Source organism: Panthera pardus, unplaced genomic scaffold (genome assembly GCF_024362965.1).
Source record: "Panthera pardus isolate Hobbes unplaced genomic scaffold, ASM2436296v1 HiC_scaffold_22, whole genome shotgun sequence".
NCBI classification, from domain to species: domain Eukaryota; kingdom Metazoa; phylum Chordata; class Mammalia; order Carnivora; family Felidae; genus Panthera; species Panthera pardus.
Window position 1 is genome coordinate 75,384,097 of NW_026526788.1, and position 23,675 is coordinate 75,407,771.

The 23,675-nt window shown below is 41.1% G+C and overlaps 1 protein-coding gene across 1 annotated transcript in view; it reads left to right on the forward strand.

The window, feature by feature from the left end:
* The first annotated feature begins 637 nt into the window (after positions 1-637).
* SEC23IP (SEC23 interacting protein) overlaps positions 638-23,675 on the forward strand; it is a 43,675-nt gene continuing 20,637 nt past the window's right edge. The window contains exons 1-12 of the mRNA XM_053909964.1: positions 638-884; positions 4,246-4,778; positions 8,362-8,584; positions 9,718-9,911; positions 11,840-11,929; positions 14,015-14,135; positions 15,655-15,744; positions 17,251-17,392; positions 18,764-18,972; positions 19,803-19,921; positions 20,453-20,605; positions 21,902-21,997. Of these exons, the coding sequence (XP_053765939.1) occupies positions 722-884; positions 4,246-4,778; positions 8,362-8,584; positions 9,718-9,911; positions 11,840-11,929; positions 14,015-14,135; positions 15,655-15,744; positions 17,251-17,392; positions 18,764-18,972; positions 19,803-19,921; positions 20,453-20,605; positions 21,902-21,997 (2,133 nt within the window). The 5' untranslated portion in view covers positions 638-721. The remainder of the gene's footprint in view (positions 885-4,245; positions 4,779-8,361; positions 8,585-9,717; positions 9,912-11,839; positions 11,930-14,014; positions 14,136-15,654; positions 15,745-17,250; positions 17,393-18,763; positions 18,973-19,802; positions 19,922-20,452; positions 20,606-21,901; positions 21,998-23,675) is intronic.

The window sequence follows — 23,675 nt, forward strand, 5'->3', positions numbered from 1 at the left end:
ATGAAAGGTGACAATTACATCCAAGTCACCCACGGCGCATTTTGGGATTTAACTAATCAGATTATTGTAGACAGATATAGAAAGCTATTTTAAAATGTAGCATCTCCAAATTTCAATTCCCTGGCTCCTTTTTTAAACATGGCTTAAAAACTTCAAAAGTTTTACCGTTTCTATTTCTGGACCAACAAAAAGAGTTCAGTTCAGTCCAGAAAGACATGTGGGCGGGTTGGATGTGAGTGCTAGCGTGGGTGAGTTGGGCTCAGCTTTGGCTACAAATGGCTCAACACCTCTTCTTCCCTCCCAATGGGGACAGCGCTCTGCTGACTGCTCCCGCAGGTTCCCGCTGTTCCTCCAAAATCTTGCCAGTTAAACTCTTCCGTCGATACTTTTAGGCAGCCCAGCGCGCCCCCCGCAATCCGTGACCCTCAGCGTCAACTCGATTCAGAACCAGCAGTACTGCCACTCCCACGCTCCAGTCCCAGCCTCCGCCGAGGCCGCGCCGGGGAGTGTCACGTGCCAGGACACGGGCGTGAAGCCAGCGCCGCCATGTTGGTTTCTGGCGGCGCTTTCCAGGGGAAGGGCAAGGCCGCTGACGAGCCGACCCGAGTTCCGGGTCTTGTGCGCAAGTGCGGAAGTGTGCTGGCCCCGAGTGTGACCGGTTTCCGGCCGGTGGTGCCGCACCGGCTGCCAGGAGACGTGTAACGGACGGTGGGCCGCAGCCATGGCCGAGAGGAAACTTAACGGTAGCGGCGGCGCCGCCTCTACCTCCTCATCGGGCACTAACTTACTCTTCTCCTCCTCGGCCACGGAATTCAGCTTCAACGTGCCCTTCATCCCAGTCACCCAAGCCGCCGCTGCCTCGGCCTCCTTGCTCCTGCCTGGAGGTAGTGGGGGCGGGGGGTGTCCGGTGGGAAGAGTGTGTGCAGGGAGGCGGGCGGAGGGCGGGGGGTGACGAGGGTCGGAAAGGAGGTATTCCTTGCGCCTCGATGCGGCTCTGTGGGTGGCTTGCCAGGGCCATCCGTGGCCAGGTTTGAGTGGCCCGGGGACTTTGAAATATTGGAAGTAGGGGGCCAGATCATGAGGCTTGCTTTTCGTCCGAGGAACCCTCTGATCCGAGGGCTGGACGCTCCACGCTGGCACTGGCATTACACAGATTTTTGTCGAACACATGCTAGTGTGCCAGGTGCTGGCAGGGAATGCAAAGAGAATAGTGCTTCTCAACTAGGATACAGTAGGAGATCTCCTAGGATAGACCTGTAATACTTGCAAAGTAGAGGTACACAATGCAGTACTCATCTTTCAAGACAGTGCATCATCACATTGTCTAAGAAGCCGTTTCCTGTTCTCCTTGGCCCCCACTCCTACGTGCACCCTAGCTCTTTCATTTCCTTATTATTGTCTAGGGGTGTTGCTTTTTAATGATTGTGTGGCATTACCCAGACCACAGTATCTAGGGGCACAGACTGCGTTCCAGCCCTGGCTGTGCCAGGAACTTGCTGTATGACCTTAGGCATGTTACTTTACCTCTCTGTGCTTCACTTTCCATGTCCGTACAGCCTCATAAAACTGTAATGAGAAGTGGATTGATTTTTGTAAGGTGCTGAGTGCAGTGCCTGGCACATAGTGTTATCTAAATGTTTGTGAAATAAACATATCTGCCTCTCTAGTTGGACTGTGGGCTCCTTGAAGTTTGCAGCTGTTGCTAGAGTGTGTGCAGAGGAGTGGCGTGAGTAGTCAGTGGGGACTAGATCACGAAGCGCCTCATATGCCGTACTGAGGAGTTTGTAGTTCATCCTGTAGGGTGTGGGGGAGCCTTCGAAGGATCTTAAGGTAACAAGGCAGTGAAACTGGAGGTGTGTTTCAGAAAGACTGGAGTTTTCTGAGATTGCACCAGAGTAAAGCTGACTGTAGCAAGAGCGGTCAGTCTGGGGGCCGCTGGGAGTCAGGCATGAGTGGATGGCACTCTAGCCCTACCTACCCAGCCACATTGCGTATGAAGAGCAGGGAAGAGAGGTGAGAGATTTTTTAGACTATAAATTGTTGGGCCTCAGTGACTCCCTGGAGGCCATACTGTCGGCTTTATCAGCCCAGAGGCTTCTTCTCTTCCTTCAGTTTTAGCCAGAAGACCTGGCTCCCTAACTGGCATGTAATGGATACTGTGTACATGTTTCTTGAATGAGTGTCTGAATGGTTAAATGAAGGGATTGAGAAACGAAGCGGGGGAGGAGTCTGAGAGATGATGTTTTGGTTTGAGTGTCTGGATGGATGTTGGTGAACACCTGTTGAGATAGTGCGGTGTGATAAAAGCACATGAAGGAGGACAGTTAAGGTGGTAAGTTCTTTTTCAGGCTTAGTAAGTTGGAGGTGTATGTGGCTGAGTCTGCCAGAAGTGTTGAGGAAGCAGTTGGTTGATAGGTTCTGGAGCACAGGAGAACGCTCCTGGTTTGAGACAGATTTGGGAGTGTCAAAAGTGTACAAGTGGTCATTAAGGTTGTAGGTTTCGATGCCGAATGTGTCCACATGTAATTAGAAAGTGCCCCTGAGGTGAGCTGGCAGCATGCGGAGATCAGTATTTCATTTGCAATTGATGCTAATCAGAAAAAAGTCTCTTGGATCAGGTTGATCCCAGGTTGTCTTAAAAGAAGAAAGATACCACAGGGGTTTGTTTGTTTGTTTGTTTGTTTCCATTCCATGTTTTTAGTTGTTGAGAGGTGAACTGAGAAATGTAAGACAAGTGAGGTCCAGGCAGCTGAAAAGAGAGGGAACTGGAGATGTATCTCCAAAGGAGAATAAAGCCAGCAGACAAAGGGCTTTGTGAAGGAGGTGAGAATTTATTTTTGGTTACAAAGAAACAATGGAGAGGAGTATTTTGAGTAGTGGAGTATCTCAGTTAAATTGATGCGTGAGAAATAACAGTGGGAGCAGCCTAGAAGCTCAAGCCAGAATCTCTGTGAGCCAGTGAAAGAAGGCCTCTCAGGGGGCAGGGATCACAGTGTGCCTGTGTGCTGAGTGTGGGTCTTCTGTTGGGCTCCATGCCTCCAGCAGTAGGAGATAAGAGAGAATAAGCCGGGGGAAGGAAAAGATTAGGAAGAAAGTTTCTTTCAAAAAAAATTTTTTTGGATCTTTATTTATTTTTGAGAGAGAGACAGAGTATGAGCAGGGGAGGAGCAGAGAGAGAGGGAGACACAGAATCCAAAGCAGGCTCCAGGCCCTGAGCTGTCAGCACAGAGCGCGATGCAGGGCTTGAACCCACGAACCGTGACATCATGACCTGAGCCGAAGTCGGACGCTCAACTGACTGAGCCACCCAGGCGCCCCTAGGAAGAAAGTTTCTACAAGCTAAGGGCTTATAAAAGTTTAGTAAGAAGAGTGGGCTGGACTTTTGAGGCCAGGTAGAGGGAGAATACTTTTATTTTACAACTTGGTTGCAGAAGAGAAGGTACTTTGGGGTTGATAATACCTGTGGTGAAGATCAGTTTGGGCAAAGGGAAGTGAAAAGAACTGAACTTTGGTTAGAAAATGGCTTTTTTAGTGATTTGGCATTCTCTAATGGCTAGTTCTCTGGTCGCAATAGTGTGATTTTAGGGATGGCAATTAATGGTTGACCTACTTTGCCTTGGGAATACAAATACCACGTGTTCATTTGTACAATGAATGCTTTGTAGGTAAGAGTCCCGACACACCCCTTCTTGTCAACAGAGTTCATGTCTGTACTTAAGTTTCTTATTACTGTAGAAATAAAACTGCGTGTATTTGGTAGCAGAAAATATTTGAATTATTTTTTACCAGGAGGAAATTCAAAATAAGATGTGAAAATAGTAGGTATAGATTTTGTTTCTGTTTTCAAAAACTCCTATATACAGATATGTGTAATTTATATATATTTACAATAAATACTTGATTATTCATTTAAAAAATATAAAAGGTTATGTACCAAAACATTAACGTGTTAACAACAGTGATTGTCTTCGGGAGGTGGGCTTATGAATGAATTCTGATTTTTCCCTCCTTTTGTTGTTTCGTATTCTTATTTTCTAGTTTTTCATCTCAAAGAAAAAAAGAACAAGGTTTTCTTTCTTTCTTTCTTTCTTTCTTTCTTTCTTTCTTTCTTTCTTTCTTTCTTTCTTTTTTGTAATGCAGAAATAGAAAAAAGAACACGTGCAATTGCTCGATCTGCCTTATAGGATCGTAGCTACAGAAAAATAGAATATCCTTTAAATCTTTTGCTCTCCTGTTCCTTTTCAGAAGATTCCACCGACGTTGGGGAGGAGGACAGCTTCCTCGGTCAGACTTCTGCTCACACGTCTACCCCACAGACCTTTAGTTACTTCTCTCAGGTAACAAGCAGTAGTGATCCTTTTGGAAATATTGGACAGTCGCCGTTAACAACTGTGGCAGCATCGGCTGGACACTCAGCATACTCCAAGTCCCCAGCTGCTCTCCCTTTTACAACTGGATCCCAAGATGCGTCGAATGCGTGCTCACCAGCCATTTCGAAGGCTCAGTATGGTGCTCTACCTTCTGCACAGATGGGAATGAATACTCACCTGCCTTCTCAGCCAAGTAGTCTCCCTCCTTCCAGTTTTGGGAGCCCCCCGCAAGGAACGCCCCAACAAGGACACAATCCGTATCGTCACACCCCTGTAAGCAGCAGGGCTAATCCTTATATTGCACCCCCACAGCTGCAACAGTGCCAAACACCAGGCCATCCCCCCCATCCTCCACCCGCCGGACCCCCGGTTCAGATGTACCAGATGCCCGTAGGATCTTTGCCACCGGTACGGAGATGTGTTTTTATATCTTAGCTATTCACTCTGATTTATTTTATTTTGTTTTTTATTTTATTTTTTGTTAAAAGCAATTTTTTTTAACGTTTATTCCTTTTTGAGAGAACAGAGACAGAATGCGAGCAGGGGAGGGGCAGAGCGAGAGGGAGATAAAGGATACAAAGGAAGCTCCAGGTTCTGAGCTATCAGCCCAGAGCCTGATGCGGAGCTCGAACCCAGGAACCGGGAGATCATGACCTAAGCCAAAGTTGGATGCTCAACCAACTGAGCCACCCAGGCGCCCCTCCCTCACTCTGATTTTTTATCTCTCTCTCATCTTAGCCTGTGTTTTTAAAAACAGTGAGCTTCTATTTTTATTTTTTCATTCCTTTTTTTTTTTTTAAGTTATTTATTTTCAGAATGTGAGAGCGGGCGCGTGCTCACCTGCATATACAAGTCGGGGAGGAGCAGAGAGAGAGAGGGTGAGAGAGAATCCCAAGCAGGCTCCACACTGTTAGCGCAGAGCCCGACCTGGGGCTCGATCCCACCAACCACGAGATCATGACTTGAGCCAAAATCGAGAATTGGACGCTCAGCCCCCTGAGCCACCCAGGTGTCCCAACACTGGGCGTTTAATAGTCAATGTGATGATAAACTGTTCTCAGAGGCGATTCTTTGTAAGCTATGTGTTTTGAAGTAAACATTCTTTTAGAGGAATCATAAAGGGGCACCTGGGTGGCTCATTTGGTTGAGAGTCAGACTTTGGCTCAGGTCTTGATTTCACGGTTCGTGAGTTCAAGCCCCACATTGGGCTCCCCGCTGTCAGTGCAGAGTCCACTTTGGATCTTTTGTCCCCCTTCTCTTTCTGCCGTGGGTCCCCACTGCCACTCTCTCTCAAAAAAATACATAAACATTAAAAAAAAATTTAAAGGAAGCTCATTAAATGGTTCATATATTATTGATTTATGAAAGTAGTACCTGATTTTAATGAGTTAACTACATGTCAATATTTCCAGATTTTAGAGTAAGATACCAATAATAAATGTTATCTGGGGATATGTCAGAGTTGAAGCATTTATTAACAGACTGCCATTTTCTCAGTTTTTAATTATCCTACTCAATCAAAACATTCAATTACAGGGACTAAAATTTATTACTTCTATAATTTCTTTTATTTACTTTATGAGGTTTGGGTCTAGACAGTCAAACTCTATCTCAGGAGGGTGATGGGGCAACATTTGCATTGGGTAAATTCTATGAAATTCCCTTATGCTTTTTCCCCAGCTGATTGTTGAACTGACTTCCACAGGGAAATCAACTGAATCAAAAAAAGGGAAATGATTCAAAGGAAGAATTAACCCAAGTGTGGCAGGGATAGCGGTATTATAATCAGAAAATAACCTAACTTCTCTCTTGGGAATAGAGAATGGGCTCAGTTTTATTGTTTAATTTAAATCCTATCAATACACAAACTTGATAATGTTGGATTTCAGCATGTTGGAAGGTAAGCGCATCACAGCATGTGGGATAGTTAATATATTAGTTTGCTGATTAAAAATTTGAAAAGGTTTCTAATTAAGAAATTTAAAAATGATAATTTCAGACTTGAAAGTTACAAAAATAAAGATAGCACAAACAGTACCCCAGTGCCCTTAATGCATGTTTACCTGTCATTAACATTTTACCCCATTTGTTCTTTTGCTTGTGCACAGGCACACACTCACACATTTGGACATCCTCTCTCTCCCCTTGTCACTATGTGTGTGTGCAAGTTGTTTGGGAAATGGTCAGCTGAATGCATTATGACTCTTTACTCCTAACTATTTTAGTGCAGATTTCTAAGAATAAGGATGTTCTTTTACATAACCACAGTACGGTTATCACCTCCGTAATTTTAACATTGATACAACATTCCAAAATGATTTTTAATTAAAACATTTAAAAATAATTGTTTTCTAATTTAAAAAAGTGTTTTTTTTATTTTAATTTTTGTACTGTTTATTTTTGAGAGAGACAAGTGGGGGAGGGGCAGAGAGAGAGGGAGACGCAGAATCCAAAGCAGGCTCTAGGCTCTGAGCTGTCAGAGGCCCATGTGGGGTTCAAACTCATGAACTGTGAGATCATGACCTGAGCTGAAGTCAGACATTTAACTGACTGAGCCACCCAGGCGCCACATCATGTTTAAATTTTTTTAAGTTTATTTTTTTGACAAAGAGGGAGAGAGAACTTGCATAAGCAGGGGATGGCCAGAGAGAGAGGGGGAGAGGGAGAATCCCAGTGTGGAGCCTGATGCAGGGCTCAAACCCACAAATCGTGAGATCATGATCTGAGCCGAAATCCGGAGTCAGATGCTTAACTGACTGAGCCACCCAGGCATCCCTGATTCTGATTTTAAAAGTATTTCCAGGGGCGCCTGGGTGGCTCGGTCGGTTGGGCGTCCGACTTCGGCTCAGGTCATGATCTCGCGGTCCGTGAGTTCGAGCCCCGCGTCGGGCTCTGGACTGACAGCTCAGAGCCTGGAGCCTGTTTCGGATTCTGTGTCTCCCTCTCTCTGACCCTCCCCCATTCATGCTCTGTCTCTCTCTGTCTCAAAATAAATAAACGTTAAAAAAAAATTTAAAAAAAATTAAAAAAAAAAAAGTATTTCCAAAAAAAAAAAAAAATAAAAAAAAAAAATAAAAGTATTTCCAGTGCAGAAAATTGGAAAAATGCAGAATAGTCAAATGATTAAAAATTGCATCTGGATAACCCTTCTTCTCATTTTTTTTATGTTTTATCTTTTTTTGTAGACAAACATTGTATATGATTTCTGTGAACATTTTTTAGACGTGAAGATTGTTTTCTAAAACGTTAAAAAAATTTTTTTTTAACATTTATTTATTATTGAGAGAGAGAGAGAGAGAGAGAGACAGAGCATGAGCAGGGGAGGGGCAGAGAGAGGAGGAGACACAGAATCCAAAGCAGGCTCCAGGCTCTGAGCTGTCAGCACAGAACCCGATGTGGGGCTTGAACTCACAAACTGCGAGATGATGACCTGAGTTGAAGTAGGACGCTTAACCGACTGAGCCACCCAGGTGCCCCTTTTCTAAAACATTTTTAATGGCTCTAGAGAATTCCACCCTTTAAGTCACAGATAATGTACTTAATCAGGTCTCTGTTAGACATTTAGATTGTGTCCAGTGATTTTCTGTTATAAGTGACCGTTTAGTATATGTCTTTGTAGGTAAATTTTTGTTTCTGTATTACGTCTTTTAAGATGAGTTCTTAGAAATAGAATGGTCAGGTCAAGGAATATGCAAGTTATAGAGATTAAATAAATCACAGGAGACATACTGCTAGATTGATTTCTGTAAAGGTGCCAGTTTACTTCACCATCAGTTTGAGAAAGCCCAGTCTACTTTGAGACTGATGTTGGATTTTGTTGATTTTTGTTGTTGTTAAGAAACATTGTTTTAGGGCCCAATTATTAAACTAAATGGTTGTCCACAGATATATGTAGGATAATCATTATGAATGTTACTTTGGGTCTGAGGCATATATGGAATTGTTGTTTTTTGGACAGACATCATAGTCCTGTCTTTCTGGTGTGTTCCAGATTCCTCCTTCAGTGCCATCGGGGTTGACCCCTCCAACACAACAGCAGGCTCTTGCTAGACCCACAGGTCCTTCTGTGCAAACGCCCCCTCCTTTTCTACTTCAAAACCAGTATGAACCTGTTCAACCCCACTGGTTTTACTGCAAGGAGGTAGAATACAAACAATTGTGGATGCCTTTCAGTGTGTTTGACTCTTTGAATCTTGAAGAAATCTATAATTCAGGTAAGGACAGATCATGCATCATTTTTATCTCATTTTAGGAAGAGAAGAAATAGTATTTATCCATGGCTTATATTTTGTGAATGTCAAATTCCTTAATCCTTGTAGATTCCACCAGATTCTGTATCTTAAGATAGTGATAGTAATAGAAGGCCTGAGTTATTTAAGCAAGGTTTTTAAAATGTTTTAGTAATTTTCTTCTTTGTTTAAAGATGTTTTAAGTTAGAGACATAGAGTAGTTCATATAATGTAGGTGTCAATTTTCCTATTTGTCATTCTTTTGTAGTTACGGACACTTATAAAACATCTTCTTTAGAACTCTCGTTCCTGAAGATGCTTTGAAAAGTGTTCTGTAGTCAGGCAGTTTTGAAAGTGACTTGACTTCATTCACCTCTTGAGATAGTGCACTGCAGTGTGTTAAGGCTCTGAGAAGTCCTGGAGTATAGAATTTTGTGTTTTTGTTCATCCTGATGATATTTCATCATGAGACTTAAAAATCACTCAATACCTTCTGGAAGCATACCTCATGGAGACTTGCTGCTTGGATTAAAAAAAGAAAATCCAGTTATTTGAATTATCATCTTATTTTATCTATTTATTTATTTTTAATTTGAATTGTTTTATGGTCCTACTTCACACCTCTGCTCCGGCTATTTTTAATTCACTTAGGAAGAGTCATAATTTTGAGTAGCACAAATTAATGTTAAACTTCAATTTTTATTCATTTATTTTTTTTTAATTTTTTTTTTTTTTTTAACATTTATTTACTTTTGAGACAGAGAGAGACAGAGGATGAACGGGGGAGGGTCAGAGAGAGAGAGGGAGACACAGAATCTGAAACAGGCTCCAGGCTCTGAGCTGCCAGCACAGAGCCCGACGCGGGGCTCGAACTCACGAGGCGTGAGATCGTGACCTGAGCCGAAGTTGGACGCTTGACTGACTGAGCCACCCACGCACCCCAAACTTTAATTTTTAAACACGAATGAACTTAGTTCTGTGTCATTAAGGGTCAACTAGCCACCATATTCATTATTTATTACTTTTACTTTTTAAAGTTCATTTATTTTTTTTCATTACTTATCATTTTTCAACCTGCCTTGTAACTGTCGGGCTAAAACGTGAACTTTGTGCTCCAGTCCAGCCGGACCCTGAGAGTGTGGTTCTAGGCACAGATGGAGGGCGCTATGACGTTTATCTCTATGATCGACTGAGGAAGGCTGTGTACTGGGAAGAGGAGCCGGCGGAAGTCAGACGCTGTACTTGGTTTTACAAAGGGGACACAGACAGCAGATTTATTCCCTATACGGAGGAGTTCAGTGAAAAACTAGAGGTACGTGGGCTTCATTCTTTTATGCTTTCCTTCAAAACCGTAGGCCCTGTATACATGGGAGCCTCACGTGACACCACTCACAACAAAGCAGGCTTTTGAAGAGCCTGTTTTGATGCTGTTCACAGAGAAGACTGCTTTTTCAGTGGTGTCTTTGTTCAGATGAGGTGCTAATCATGGCCTCAGTAGCTGAAGGTAGACTGTTTTATAGGGGCGTATCACAGATCTAGAAACTAGATACTTGTATCAAACATTCAAACCAACTTAGTCTGCTGGGATCTGTTGTTCAAAGCACGTGCCAAGCACATGGATTCTTTTCTGATCACTGTTCAGTAAAAGACTTGAGCTTAACTTCTGATTTTTGAAAATAGATAGAAAACGGAATAGAAACAAATGTTTTAAGACTTAGCCATTCTAAAACTGGTGGTTAATGTTTCACATAATTGCATTCATTTCTTACGATAATTCTACTTAATGGTTGAATTAATAAATGAATTCAATTTACGTACACTGGAAATGAGATACAGAACACTTTAGTTGCTATTTTTTTTTTAACTTTTATTTATTTTGAGAGAGAGCGGGTATGTGCGAGCACGTGTGAGCAAGGTATGAGCAGAGAGAGAGAGAGAGAGAGAGAGAGAGAATCCCAAGCATGCTCAGGGCTGTCAGCGTAGAACCCGACGCATGGCTCGATCCAACCACCCGTGAGATCATGACCTGAACTGAAATCGAGAGTTGGACGCTTAACTGCCTGAGCCACCCAGGCGCTCCTACTTACTATTTTTTAATGTAGTAGTTATTAAAACTGAGATAACTGGCACTAACAGAAAACATTAAAACAACACTATGTTAACGTTGAAAGGGGCCCCTAAAATGTTAATCTTCCCTAGAAAGAAAATTGTTCAACAGTCCAGTCTTTGGAGTCAGAAATTTGAGGGTGGGAGTGAACTGCGGTTCTGCCCGTGCTACTTTATGCCTGCGATCTCGTGCAACTGTGAACTTAAAATGTCTACTGAGGGGTTGAATCGTGTCCTCCTTTGCACCCCACAAAAGATATGTTGAAGCCCTAACCTGTAGCACCTCAGAATGTGATCTTGCCTGGAAATAGGGTGCTTGCAGGTATAGTTAGTGAAGATGAGATCATTCTGGAAAAGGTTGGGCCCCTAATCCAATATGACTTGACATCATACCAAGTAAAAATAGAGAATTGGAGTGTTGCATCTTTAAAGCAAAAGCACTAAAGATTGCTGGCAAAGCACCAGAAGCTAGGAAGAGGCAAGGAAGGAGTAAGGAGTCTTCTATAGGTTTCAGAGGGATACGGCCCTGGCTGACACTTGACTTCAGACTTCTAGCCTCTGGAACTGTGAAACAGTACATTTTTTTTTTTTTTATGTTTTTGTTTTTTTAAATTTTTAAAATGTTTATTTATTTTTGAGAGGGAAAGAGACAGAGTGCAAGTGGAGGAGGGGCAGCGTGCAAGGGAGACACAGAATCCGAAGCAGGCTCCAGGCTTTGAGCTATCAGCACAGAGCCTGATGCGAGGCTCGAATCCACGAACCGTGAGATCATGACCTGAGCTGAATTCGGAGGATTAACTGACTGAGCCACCCAGGCACTCCGAGACAGTACATTTCTATTGTTTTAAGCCATTCATTTTGTGGTACTTTGTTATAGCAGCTCTAGGAAACTAATAGACTGGGTAAACCTTTGTTCTCTCCTGTATGTACTGAGGATAATCTTATTTAGGAGTGATTGAGAGTAATTAATTAAATAAGATCATGTACGTAAAATGACAGACAAGGATGATAAATAGCACATGGGAACTGCTGTTACGTTATTTTTATCATCATCATAGTTCTACTTTTCTTCCACACTTTTTCTCACCGTGGCATAGATTTGTCTTATTGGCTTATATGTTTCTGTTATTTTAGGCTGAATATAAAAAAGCAGTAACCACCAATCAGTGGCACCGTAGATTAGAGTTCCCAAGCGGAGAGACCATCGTTATGCACAATCCAAAGGTAATGTTAATGTTTAAGATATTAAAGTGTTAAGGAAAAAAAAAAAAGATATTAAAGTGTAAGGTTCCTTTCAATAAATATTTTATTGAATGTGGTTGATAAATGCTCCTTTTTTTATATTAAATATAATTTATTGTCATATTGGCTTCCATACAACACCCAGTGCTCATCCCAACAGGTGACCTCCTCAATGCCCATCACCCACTTTCCCCTCTCCTCCACCTCCCATCAACCCTCAGTTTGTTCTCAGTATTTAAGAGTCTCTTATGGTTTGCCTCCCTCCCTCTCTGTAACTTTTTTTTTCCCCTTCCCTTCCCCCATGGTCTTCTGTTAAGTTTCTCAGGATGCACATACGAGTGAAAACATATGGTATCTGTCTTTCTCTGCCTGACTTATTTCAGTTAGCGAATACCCTCCAGTTCCATCCACATTGCTGCAGATGGCCAGATTTCATTCTTATTGCCAGGGAGTATTCCGTTGTATATATAAACCGCATCTTCTTTATCCATTCATCAGTTGATGGACGTTTAGGCTCTTTCCATAATTTGGCTATTGTTGAAAGTGCTGCTATAAACATTGGGGTACAAGTGCCCTATGCATCAGCACTCCTGTATCCCTTGGGTAAATTCCTAGCAGTGCTATTGCTGGGTCATAGGGTAGGTCTGTTTTTCATTTTTTGAGGAACCTCCACACTGTTTACCAGAGTGGCTGCACCAGCCACCAACAGGACAAGAGGGTTCCCATTTCTCCACATCCTCTCCAGCATCTATAATTTCCTGATTTGTTCATTTTAGCCACTCTGACCGGTGTGAGGTGGTATCTCAGTGTGGCTTTGATTTGTAGATAAATGCTCATTTTTGTTAACTTCTGTAGGGATCTAGTTGTAACAAGCACGTGGCTTTTAAAAGCTTACTTATCCACATTGATCGTAGAAACAAAAATGAAATTTGAATTTTTCTCATGAGGCTGTTGATGTCTGTGTGTCCGCTAAAGCTTAGTGTGCCTCACAGTTTACCCACCCTCCACTTGATGATGTCTCATTTCACCTTTTAAAAATATGTTCTTCCTATTTTTGTTCATATTGTCTCCATGAATTTATTTTTTTTTAAGATCTCGATTAGTGGTGGTCTTTCATTTACCACACTTAGTCTCTCTGAGTTCCAGGTTCCTCACCTGTGATAAGATTTACTTCAATGTTCCCAGGGTCAGGATCATATTTTAAATAAAACGAAGTAATTTCTAACATAGTACTTGGCATACCATAGTTTCTCAGAACATAGGCTATTTATTTATTTATTTTAGAAAAGCATAAAAGAAAACAAAAGTAATTTTAATCTCATCACTTCCGTAGTTCTTATTGATACTGAAATAAATAAAAATAAAAACATTCATTTGCCAACAAAATTGAAACAATATAAAAAGGTATCAAATCAAGAATAAAAGCCTCTTACTCTGCATTTCCTTTTTCTCCTCCTGTTAGTAACTACTCTTAACCTTTTGTTTTTCATTTGTTTTTGATGCAAACACAAACATTTTGCATACCATCTTACATGCATCCTTTATTTTTTTTGAAGAAAATTTTCTGTGTGACATAGGACTAAGTTCAATACAGTTGGTTTAACAGGATATGTGTTTTCCTAAAAAGTGGTGGATATATCAGTTTTTGGCATTGAAATTGAACTTTGTAAATTAATTGAGAATCTTGCTATTTAAAGGATTATGCCTTAAGTATTTTTGTTAGGTAAAGATTCTTCTCTTCTAGGTAACTTTTCCTTAATTTCTTATGCATAACCCTGGATTATTACGTTACATTTTTAAAATCAAGGTATACTACTTCTGATTTAGTTGTAGTATTTTCCAGTATACGCATTGGAGGTAATGGTATTGATTTGCCTAGTTTTAATGGTTAATGAACTCTAGCAGGACTGTTATAAAATTGGTGTTGGGAGAACAATACGAGTACTTGATTTATAAATTATTCATACTATGAAGTAGTTTAGTATGTATTGAAATAAATTATTTAGCCTGTAGTGGAAATGCACTTGGTTGTGAGCTCTGTCATAATCCTTCTGTCATGTCTTGAAGGTTATTGTTCAGTTCCAGCCTTCATCAGTGCCAGATGAATGGGGAACCACACAAGATGGACAGACAAGGCCCAGGGTTGTAAAGCGTGGAATTGATGATAACCTTGATGAAATTCCTGATGGTGTGTATAGTTTGCTTAGGGCCAAGGTCTTTTTTCGACTCCTCTATTGTAGCATCATTTTTAGAATGATGAAAAAGGGAGCAATTATTAGGAATACCTGCTGTAACATGCAGAAATCAGCCAGGTTGGCACATATCTTTCTTTTTATCCTATTTTCTCTCTCTTAATTTTTAAGTTGAGAATCCTGTTGAAGATATACAAACCATGTAATGTAAATTCTAAAATACGTATTGTTGTGAAGAAACATTTTGCTGGTTGAAACCAGGCTTTTGGCAATACATTTGGGCTTTTTTTTGGTTATGCCTTATCTACCTTGTATTACTCCAGTGCAAGTTTGCAAACTTTTTCTGTTAAGGAGCAAATAGTAAATATTTCAGGCCATATGGACTTGGTCGCATCTACTCAACTCTGCCATTGCAGTGCGAAAGCATCCATAGATAGTATATAAACAAATGAGCATAGCTGTGTTCCAGTAAAGCTTTGTAAAGAACAGGCAGTGAGCAAGATTTGGCCTGTTTGGTCAACCCCTGCTCCAGTGTATATGCTTTGGTTTCTCCTGTTGCACCATTCAAAATGACACATTTCAGGGGCACCTGGGTGGTCGGTTGGTTAAATGTCTGACTTCTGCTCAGGTCATGATCTTGTGGTTGGTGAGTTTGAGCCCCGCATCGGTCTCTCTGCTGTCAGTACAGAGCCCGCTTCAGATCCTGTCCCCCTCTCCCTGCCCCGCCCCTGCTTGTACTGGCACGCGCACGCGCGTTTTCTCTCTCAAAAATAAAATAAACATTAAAAAATATACACATTTTATTTTGACAGTTACATACTTCGTTTTTGTTTCATTGTCTTATGAAATTATAAAATAAATGTACTCATTGTGAATCTGAACAAAATAACCAGAGTAAAATAGTAAATTTAACTTGTAGATGTTCCTATATACCAGAGTAAGATAATAGATTTAACTTGATTTTCCTATATATATCTTGAAGATGCTCTCGATACAGGATATATATTGTATAGGGAAATGGAAGGATTTGGGGAAAATGCTTTATTTTAATTAATTACATTTATTTATTTAAGTAATCTCTATACCCAGTGTGGGGCTTGAAAGCACAACCCTAAGATCAAGAGTTGCATGCCCCTCCAGCTGAGCCAGCCAGGCGCCCCACTGGGGGAAATATTTTAAAGTTTTATATCGGCATGTTGCTTCTCCATGTGGGACTTAGTAGTCTCCTGGGGAATCCTGAAGAAATCACAAAGGTTATGGAGATGCAGTAGGCACGAAACTAATGATTATCACATGCTCATAACTTCTGGGATCAGGGGTGACCTTCCTCCACTTCTTGGTCTAGTTCACTGTTACTTACCGAGGTGGACCTTGAGCTTTGTTCTTCTCATCTCATAGAGAGTAATAAAGCTTATTAGCATGGAAGGGTCCTACAGTTCTTTGCCCAGTTTGTGGTGACAAAAGGGATATCTATAATGTTGCACGTATATAGCCATGTATGCATTTCTTTTGTAGGAGAAATGCCTCGGGTTGACCATTTGGTGTTCATGGTGCATGGCATTGGACCTGTGTGTGACTTGCGCTTTAGAAGCATTATTGAATGTGGTAAGTTAGTCATTTTATTTCATGCGATGACTTGAGAACTAACAGAAGAACATTGAAATGTTCATTTTTTTTTTTTTTTCCTGGAACAAGTATCATTTTCTGGTATTATTCAGAGACATTCAAAAGGTGACACCCTTATGTTAAAACAAATAGAAAATACCTGGCAAAATATTTTCTAAGATAGAGCTGTTCACTCAAAACTAAATGTTCATTAAAAATAAATTTTTTTTTAAATGTTTATTTCTGAGACAGAGAGAGACAGAGCATGAGTGGGGGAGGGGCAGAGAGAGAGAGGGAGACAGAATCGGAAGCAGGCTCCAGGCTCTGAGCTGTCAGCACAGAGCCCAACGTGGGGCTCGAACTCACGAGCCGAGCCGTGAGATCATGACCTGAGCCAAAGTCGGTCGCCCAACCGACTGAGCCACCAGGTGCCCCTAAATGTTCATTTTTAAGATAGTTTCCAGCTGTGTACTACCGGCTGAGGAACTGTAAGGGGAGATTTAAAAAAAATTTTTTTTTTTTTCAACGTTTTTTATTTATTTTTGGGACAGAGAGAGACAGAGCATGAACGGGGGAGGGGCAGAGAGAGAGGGAGACACAGAATCGGAAACAGGCTCCAGGCTCCGAGCCATCAGCCCAGAGCCTGACGCGGGGCTCGAACTCACGGAGCGCGAGATCGTGACCTGGCTGAAGTCGGACGCTTAACCGACTGCGCCACCCAGGCGCCCCAATAAGGGGAGATTTTTAAATGGTCACTGGGAAATAATTTGTACTTGATTTGCTCTTATGATATGTGTAACTCATAAAATCCTAGAATGTGAAGAATTAGAATAATTAGAATTAGGTAGATCTTTGAAATGATTTAGCCTTTCCTGACAGACACCCTCTGCCTAAGCACCTCTAGCAACTGGGAATACCTATGCTTTGAGCTTTAAATTTAAAGTGAATTAGTTGAAAGAAGTTGTTTAATGGAACAGTGAATCTGCCTGTTTACTTACATTTTTGAAGTTTTGTTTTTATATTTGTATAATAGTTCGTATTTATTCAATACTTGGTTTGTGCCAGGCATTTTGCGTTTGTCAATTTTACTTACCTCTCCCAATAAACCCTGGGGGTGTCTGTCCTCTGCACCGGTAGGTGCGGCACTGAGGCCTGTAAGCGCAAGTTAGCTTTTCTGCTTTCGTGGTCTGTGGGTTCTTGGGCAGGGGTCCAGTGGCAGGTAGTTTGATTCCAGAGTCTGTACCCACAGTGCCACGCTGCCTTCCAGAAGTGGTAGTTAAGTTAATTCATTTACATATTCCTCTAAACTATTGACAAGTTGAAAAGAGCTTCCTAAAAGTTGGGTTTTTTCTTTATTGGACTGATTTTGTCATTCTTATTTTTTTTTCTTAAGAAGTTTGTTATAAAGCATACTGGCATAGTTAATGGGAATTGCTAACTACCTGTCAAGCTGGGAAAATTTAACCTATTTAATTTGTCTTCCTGAATTTTTTTTTTTTTTTTAAGTGGATGATTTTCGGGTGGTTTCTCTGAAATTGCTGCAGACACATTTCAAGAAATCTTTAGACGATCGGAAAGTAAGCAGAGTGGAGTTTCTTCCTGTTCATTGGCACAGTTCCTTGGGTGGGGACGCCACAGGTGTTGACAGGTTTGTGGACGTTGATAACTTGTCATTCGGATTAGTCACACTTAGATTCAAGATTTAAACCATAATATAAAATAGTTTGTTGTAGCTTCAACAGATATATTCAACAAATACAGTCCTTTATTTAAATGTTCTAGTTGCCCTGACATACGATTTAAATACTGGCTGTTAATGTTTATATGCTACTTATCTGTGTGTGTTTACATGTGTGTTTTTGCACATGTGTGTAGGCATATGTGTGTGTTCCTGTTATAAATAAGAGACTCTAAGGAATTTTTTTTTTAATGTTTATGAGAGAGAGAGAGAGACCGAGCATGAGGCGGGGGAGGGGCAGAGAGTGAGGGGACATAGAATCCGAAGCATGCTCCAGGCTCCGAGTCAGCACAGAGCCTGTCAGCACAGAGCCTGACGTGGGGCTCGAACCCATGAGATGTGAGATCATGACCTGAGCCGAAGTCAGACACCCGACTGACCGAGCCACCCAGGTGCCCTGAGAATCTAAGGAATTTAAGCCAGTTTTAGAATACTATTCTCACCTGTAGTAGTTGAGACAGGGTGCTGTCCTGTATGTTGTAGGACATTTAGGAACATCCTGGCCTCTACCCACTAGACAACAACAGCACGCACCCCCTCCTCTGGCCTTGAACCCATAACAGCCAAAGACATCTCCAGTTGTTGTTAAAGACCAGCAGCACTCTGTAGGCACTACGACAAGTTAGTGTCCCACTCAGTTTTGAGTGCTCCCAGTTGAGAAACACAGATTGAGGTAAACATTTCTGCTGGGGCACAGGGCTAATAACATGTCTGGGTTTTAGTGAACATCATAATGTTTCAAGGCACATAGTTTAATAAAACTAATTCTACAAACGGCATTCTGTGTTATTCCATATGTTATTCCAGGCAGGCCCTATTATGAGGGTGTTTTCTCTCCACGTGGATGTTCATGAACTTGGCTACCTCCATTCTCAAATCAGGAAAGATTTTTCAGTGCATGAAGCTGCTTTCTGATTCTTCGTTATATTCCCTGTTGTCCTTTCCGCTGCAGTTTTTGTCAGGTGTCCTCATTCCCACTTAATTGGAAGAAAAATGGCAGAGTAGCCTTTCATCTTTAAAAATAAAATTTAAGTTTTTACGTAGGCGTTCTTTTATGTAATAACTCTTTATGAAGCCCCAAAGTCATAGTATAGCTATAGGCACACATAATTTTTGCTTTATCTTGATTCATTTATAATAACTGTCTACAGAATCAGCTCATAATTAGCCTATGGGATTCCTTTACTCATTGTGTATTTAGAAATCAGGATCTAAACTTTAAAAAATCTATAGGTTTAAGGTGGCTACTGACTGAATATACTTTTTCTTCTCTTTAAACAGGAATATTAAGAAAATCACCTTACCAAGTATTGGTCGGTTTCGTCACTTTACCAATGAAACCTTGCTAGATATTTTATTTTACAATAGCCCCACCTACTGTCAGACGATTGTGGAAAAAGTGAGCATGGAGGTCAACCGTCTACATGCACTTTTTATGAGTCGGAATCCAGACTTTAAAGGAGGAGTCTCTGTTGCTGGTCACAGTTTAGGTAAAACTGTCAAATATCCACATTTTATTTATTTTTTTTTTTAAATTTTTTTTTTTTCAACGTTTTTTATTGATTTTTGGGACAGAGAGAGACAGAGCATGAACGGGGGAGGGGCAGAGAGAGAGGGAGACGCAGAATCGGAAACAGGCTCCAGGCTCCGAGCCATCAGCCCAGAGCCTGACGCAGGGCTCGAACTCACGGACCGCGAGATCGTGACCTGGCTAAAGTCGGACGCTTAACCGACTGCACCACCCAGGTGCCCCAAATATCCACATTTTAAACATGATTTTTGTTGAGTCCTCACTGCTTTTAGAGAGGGTGACAATGTTAGTGTGAGATTTAGAATTACAGGTTTTAATTTTTTTTTAATTCTTTTTTTAATGTCTATTTTTGAGAGAGAGACGGAGTGTGAGTGGGGCAGGAACAGAGACAGTGGGAGACACAGAATCCGAAGCAGGCTACGGGCCCTGAGCTGTCCGCACAGAACCCAACGCGAGGCTCAAACCCACGAACCATTAGGTTGTGATCTGAGCCAAAGTCAGATGCTCAATCGATCGAGCCACCCAGGTGCCCCAGGTTTTAAGTTTTATAAAGGGCAGACATGAATGCGGTGAGTCTAGTTAGATTCTGCTTTTGCTTTTCAATTACCTAGGAATGCTTTGTATTTTAGTTTATTTTGCTATGTGGTAAAACAATGATATTGATGATCAGATCTTGAATGACAGTTAACTTTTGTATGACTTCTGCCTAGGGACTTTGTAAAAAAAAATGATAATTAGTGTTACAAAATTATTAGTACATTATAAAGCAAAACGCAATTTTTTTTCTAGGTTCTTTAATATTATTTGACATCCTATCTAATCAAAAAGATTTGAATTTGTCAAAGTCTCCTGGGCCTTTTGCTGTTGCTAATGGAGTTGTGAAGCAGCCACATTTTCAGGAAAAGCAGGTATGGCCTGATTAACATTCAGATTTAGAAGTGAAGCTGAAGAGTTTATTAAAGTCTGAACTTTCCCAGAAAAAAATTTTTTTAAAGTTTATTTATTTAAGCAATCTCTACACCCACCGTGGGGCTTGAACTCGCAATCCTGAAATCAAGAGTCATAGTCTTCTGACTGAGCCAGCCAGGTGCTCCTGAAATGTTTTTATAAATCAAATTATCCTGAGGTTTATAGGTATGATAGGATCATGTAGCTTGTTGGAGTTTCTCACTTTTCTTTCTTCTGGATCATAAATTTAAATGTGAGAGAAAGTTTAGGATTTTAAAAAATGTTACGCAAATTACTGTAGAAAACAGGAGTGAGAATGATTTATTAAATTTATATTCTTTTTCAGAATATTCAAACTTTGGATGATAAATTACCTAAAATGGATTTCTTTGTGGAGCAAAATTGTTTAAGATTTTCTGTAGGTCAGGAGACATTTTGCGGAAGTTTTTCTGAGCTTTGTAATGTTCCCTTGACTTTTTTTTTTTTTTGAGATGCCTGAAGAGTCAAAGCTGACTTTGGATGAGTCTTGTGACCTTGATGTTGAAAATGAAGAAGTCCTAAGTTTGCAAGAAACTCTGGAAGCACTTAGCCTCTCTGAATATGTTAGCACTTTTGAAAAGGAAAAGATTGACATGGAATCTCTGGTACCGATGATAGTTTCGTTCGTTTCTGTTTAAAATTGTTTTTCCTGTATGTAAGATCAAACATTAAGAATGGTTTGAACATTCTTACATCATAATACATTTCAGATAATGCAGAAACTTACATGTTTAAAAAATGGAAGGCAGGAGTTTTGTTTTTTAGTATAATCTGGGAATGCTTCTAAGTAGGACACAAAACCCAGAAGCCATAAGAGAAAAATTGCATAGCAGGAGATGCCCTAAACAACATCTAACGGCCAGCAATAGATTAAGAAGAATATTTGGAACATCCTTTCTGGGCAAAGAGTTTATTTCCTTATTATTCAAAGCTCCTACAAAATAGTTCCACAAAGCCCATCAACACAGTAGGAAGATAGGTGAAGGAAAAAAAAAAAAGTGTTTACAGAAGAATTTTTAAAAAAAACTATTATATGTATTTATATATATATATATATATATATATATTTTTTTTTTTTTTTAACGTTTGTTTTTGAAAGATCATAAGCAGGGGAGGGACAGAGAGAGAGTGGGAGACACAGAATCGGAAGCAGGCTCCAGGCTCTGGGCTGTCAGCACAGAGCCCGATGTGGGGCTTGGGGCTCGAACTGACGAATGGTGAGATCGTGATCTGAGCTGAAGTTGGACACGTAACCGACTGAGCCACCCAGGCGCCCCTACACGAGAATTTCTACAAGGGTATTCACTGCAGCACTGTTTATAATAGCAAAACCTCAGAAACACCTTCCATGTCCACCAGTAGGGCACCAGTGAAATAATTAATGGTGCATGCACACAATGGAATACCTGCAGCTGTGAATAAATAAGGTGGTGTCAGAAATACTGGTGTGAAGTGATTCCTAAGGTATGTTATGAGAAAAGCGCACAGTTTAGTCCTGTTTGTATAGCAGGCTACACATACAAGGAAAACCACATAGGTGTTGTATATACAGAAGGTGTCTCTGGAAGGAGAGCAGCTTGTCAGCAGTGGCTCCTGAGAGGGGTGGTGAGGACAGGAGGGGAGGGGAGAGACTTCATTGTCTGCCCGACTGTAGCTTTTGAATTTTGTACAACACACATGTATTTTCAGCCAAAAATAAATAGAATGGTTTAGATGTGGAGGCCCCAGATTTTGCAACCTAAATTAATCCATGATTTAAAAACAAATGGACTTTTAAAAAATCGACTGGATCTTAGATTGCTTTCAGTGATATGGGTCCTTGTTATCATTTCCTTATTTCGGTTGCAGCTTATCTGTCATTAGACCAATTAACTAATGTGCTTATCTGTTTCCTTTTAAAGCTTATGTGCACAGTTGATGACCTGAAGGAGATGGGCATACCCCTTGGACCCAGAAAGAAGATAGCTAACTTTGTAAAACAGAAAGCGGTTAAACTGGTAAAGTTGATTTCTGCCCTAAAAATAGAAACCCAAACCCATCTTTGACTAGCTCCTTTGTATTTTGGAAGTTTGCGTTGATACTGGTATGGTTAGGCCAGCGGGTGTGCTCCCTGCCCAAGGGCACAGTCATGTTGACGGAGGCCGAGACTTTGGAGGCAGCCAGAGCTGAATTTCAGTCCTAGTTAGGGTAACTGACCATCCTGATTTTCCTGGAACCGAGAGAATTCCCAGGCCAAAGGACTTGCAGTTTTAAAATTGGTATTTGGGGATTTCCTGGTGCAAACACTGGGTAGGCCCTGGACAGGAAGATGGATTGGTCACCCTAGTTCCCAGTTCAACTCCTTACTGGCTACTTACTCATGAGCAATTTGCTTCACTTTTCGGATCCTTTGTTTCCCTCATTTGTAAAACCTTCCTTACAGAGCTGCAGTGAGGATGAAGTCATACGTGTCGGCTCTGCCCCCAGTAAACGTTAGCTCGTGTTCTCCCTTCTCAGGCCTTACCATCTAAAGAAACAAGAACAGACCAGTAAAATCTCATTAAATTAGTAACAACCAAAAAGCAAAAATTCTTAACAATACAAAACAAAGCCACAACTAAAAAGCATGCAGAAAGAAATAGAACAACTGGGGAAAAACTCACTTGTTTAATTTTCATTTATTAATCAAATTAATTTGACAGATTTTCTCAATACTTAGAAAAATTAGCACTTAGGGTGGCTGCTTTATTTTTATTGTTGTTATCATGGTCTCTGTTGATCCTTCCATCTTTTGAATTTCTGTGGTCCTTCTATTTGTGTCCCGTGTTTGGAACTTCACATACGTCACTTTATACGCAATAGGACTATAAAGTCATAGAACTGATTTGTTACGATTAGCTTGTGTAGTTGAGTTATTCGGCATCTTATGAATATCTTTTGGGTCAGGCACCATGCTCGGTATTTGGGATTTGGAGACGAACAAGGTTATGTGGTCTAGTTAGGGGCAGAGATTTGACCACAAATGATGCATCGGTCCTGGAACAGAGCGTCGTCTGTGCTGTCAGCCAGGGGAAGGGTGGTATTTCTGGCCTGGGGAGAAGGGGCTGGGAATGGGGAGAGAAGACTCCTCTAAATGCCGATGCTTGAGCTTGAAGGAGAGAGAGGATTAGGGGAGATGGCTTTCCAGGAGTGGGCTTGTGTTTTCCTGGGGCTGAAACAGGTGAATTGGGAATACTGTAGGACAAAGGTTCCTGGAGGCGGGAATGGCAGGTGTTGGAGTTTGGATTTTCTTTTATAAGGGAGTGGTTCTCAAGCATGTTTTTATGGCCATGAAAGTCATGGTACTTTTTTTTTTTAAAGTTTATTTATTGATTTTGAGAGAGAGGGAGAGTGCATATGTATGTGAGCAGGGGGAGGGGCAGAGAGGGAGGGAGAGAGACTCCTAAGCAGGCTCCAAGCTGTCAATGCAGAGCCCGACACGGGGCTTGATCTCAAAAACCAGGAGATCATGACCTGAGCCAAAATCAAGAGTTGGATGTGTAACCAACTGAGCCACCTAGGTGCCATAAAAGTCATGGTGCTTTTAAAGAAATACCATGAAATACTCTCCTGCTTATTAGTTCTGTCACAAATTACGACTTAGTATCAAATCATCTGTTTAGTCTGAAGTTTAATTTTTATTTTAGACATGTTAAA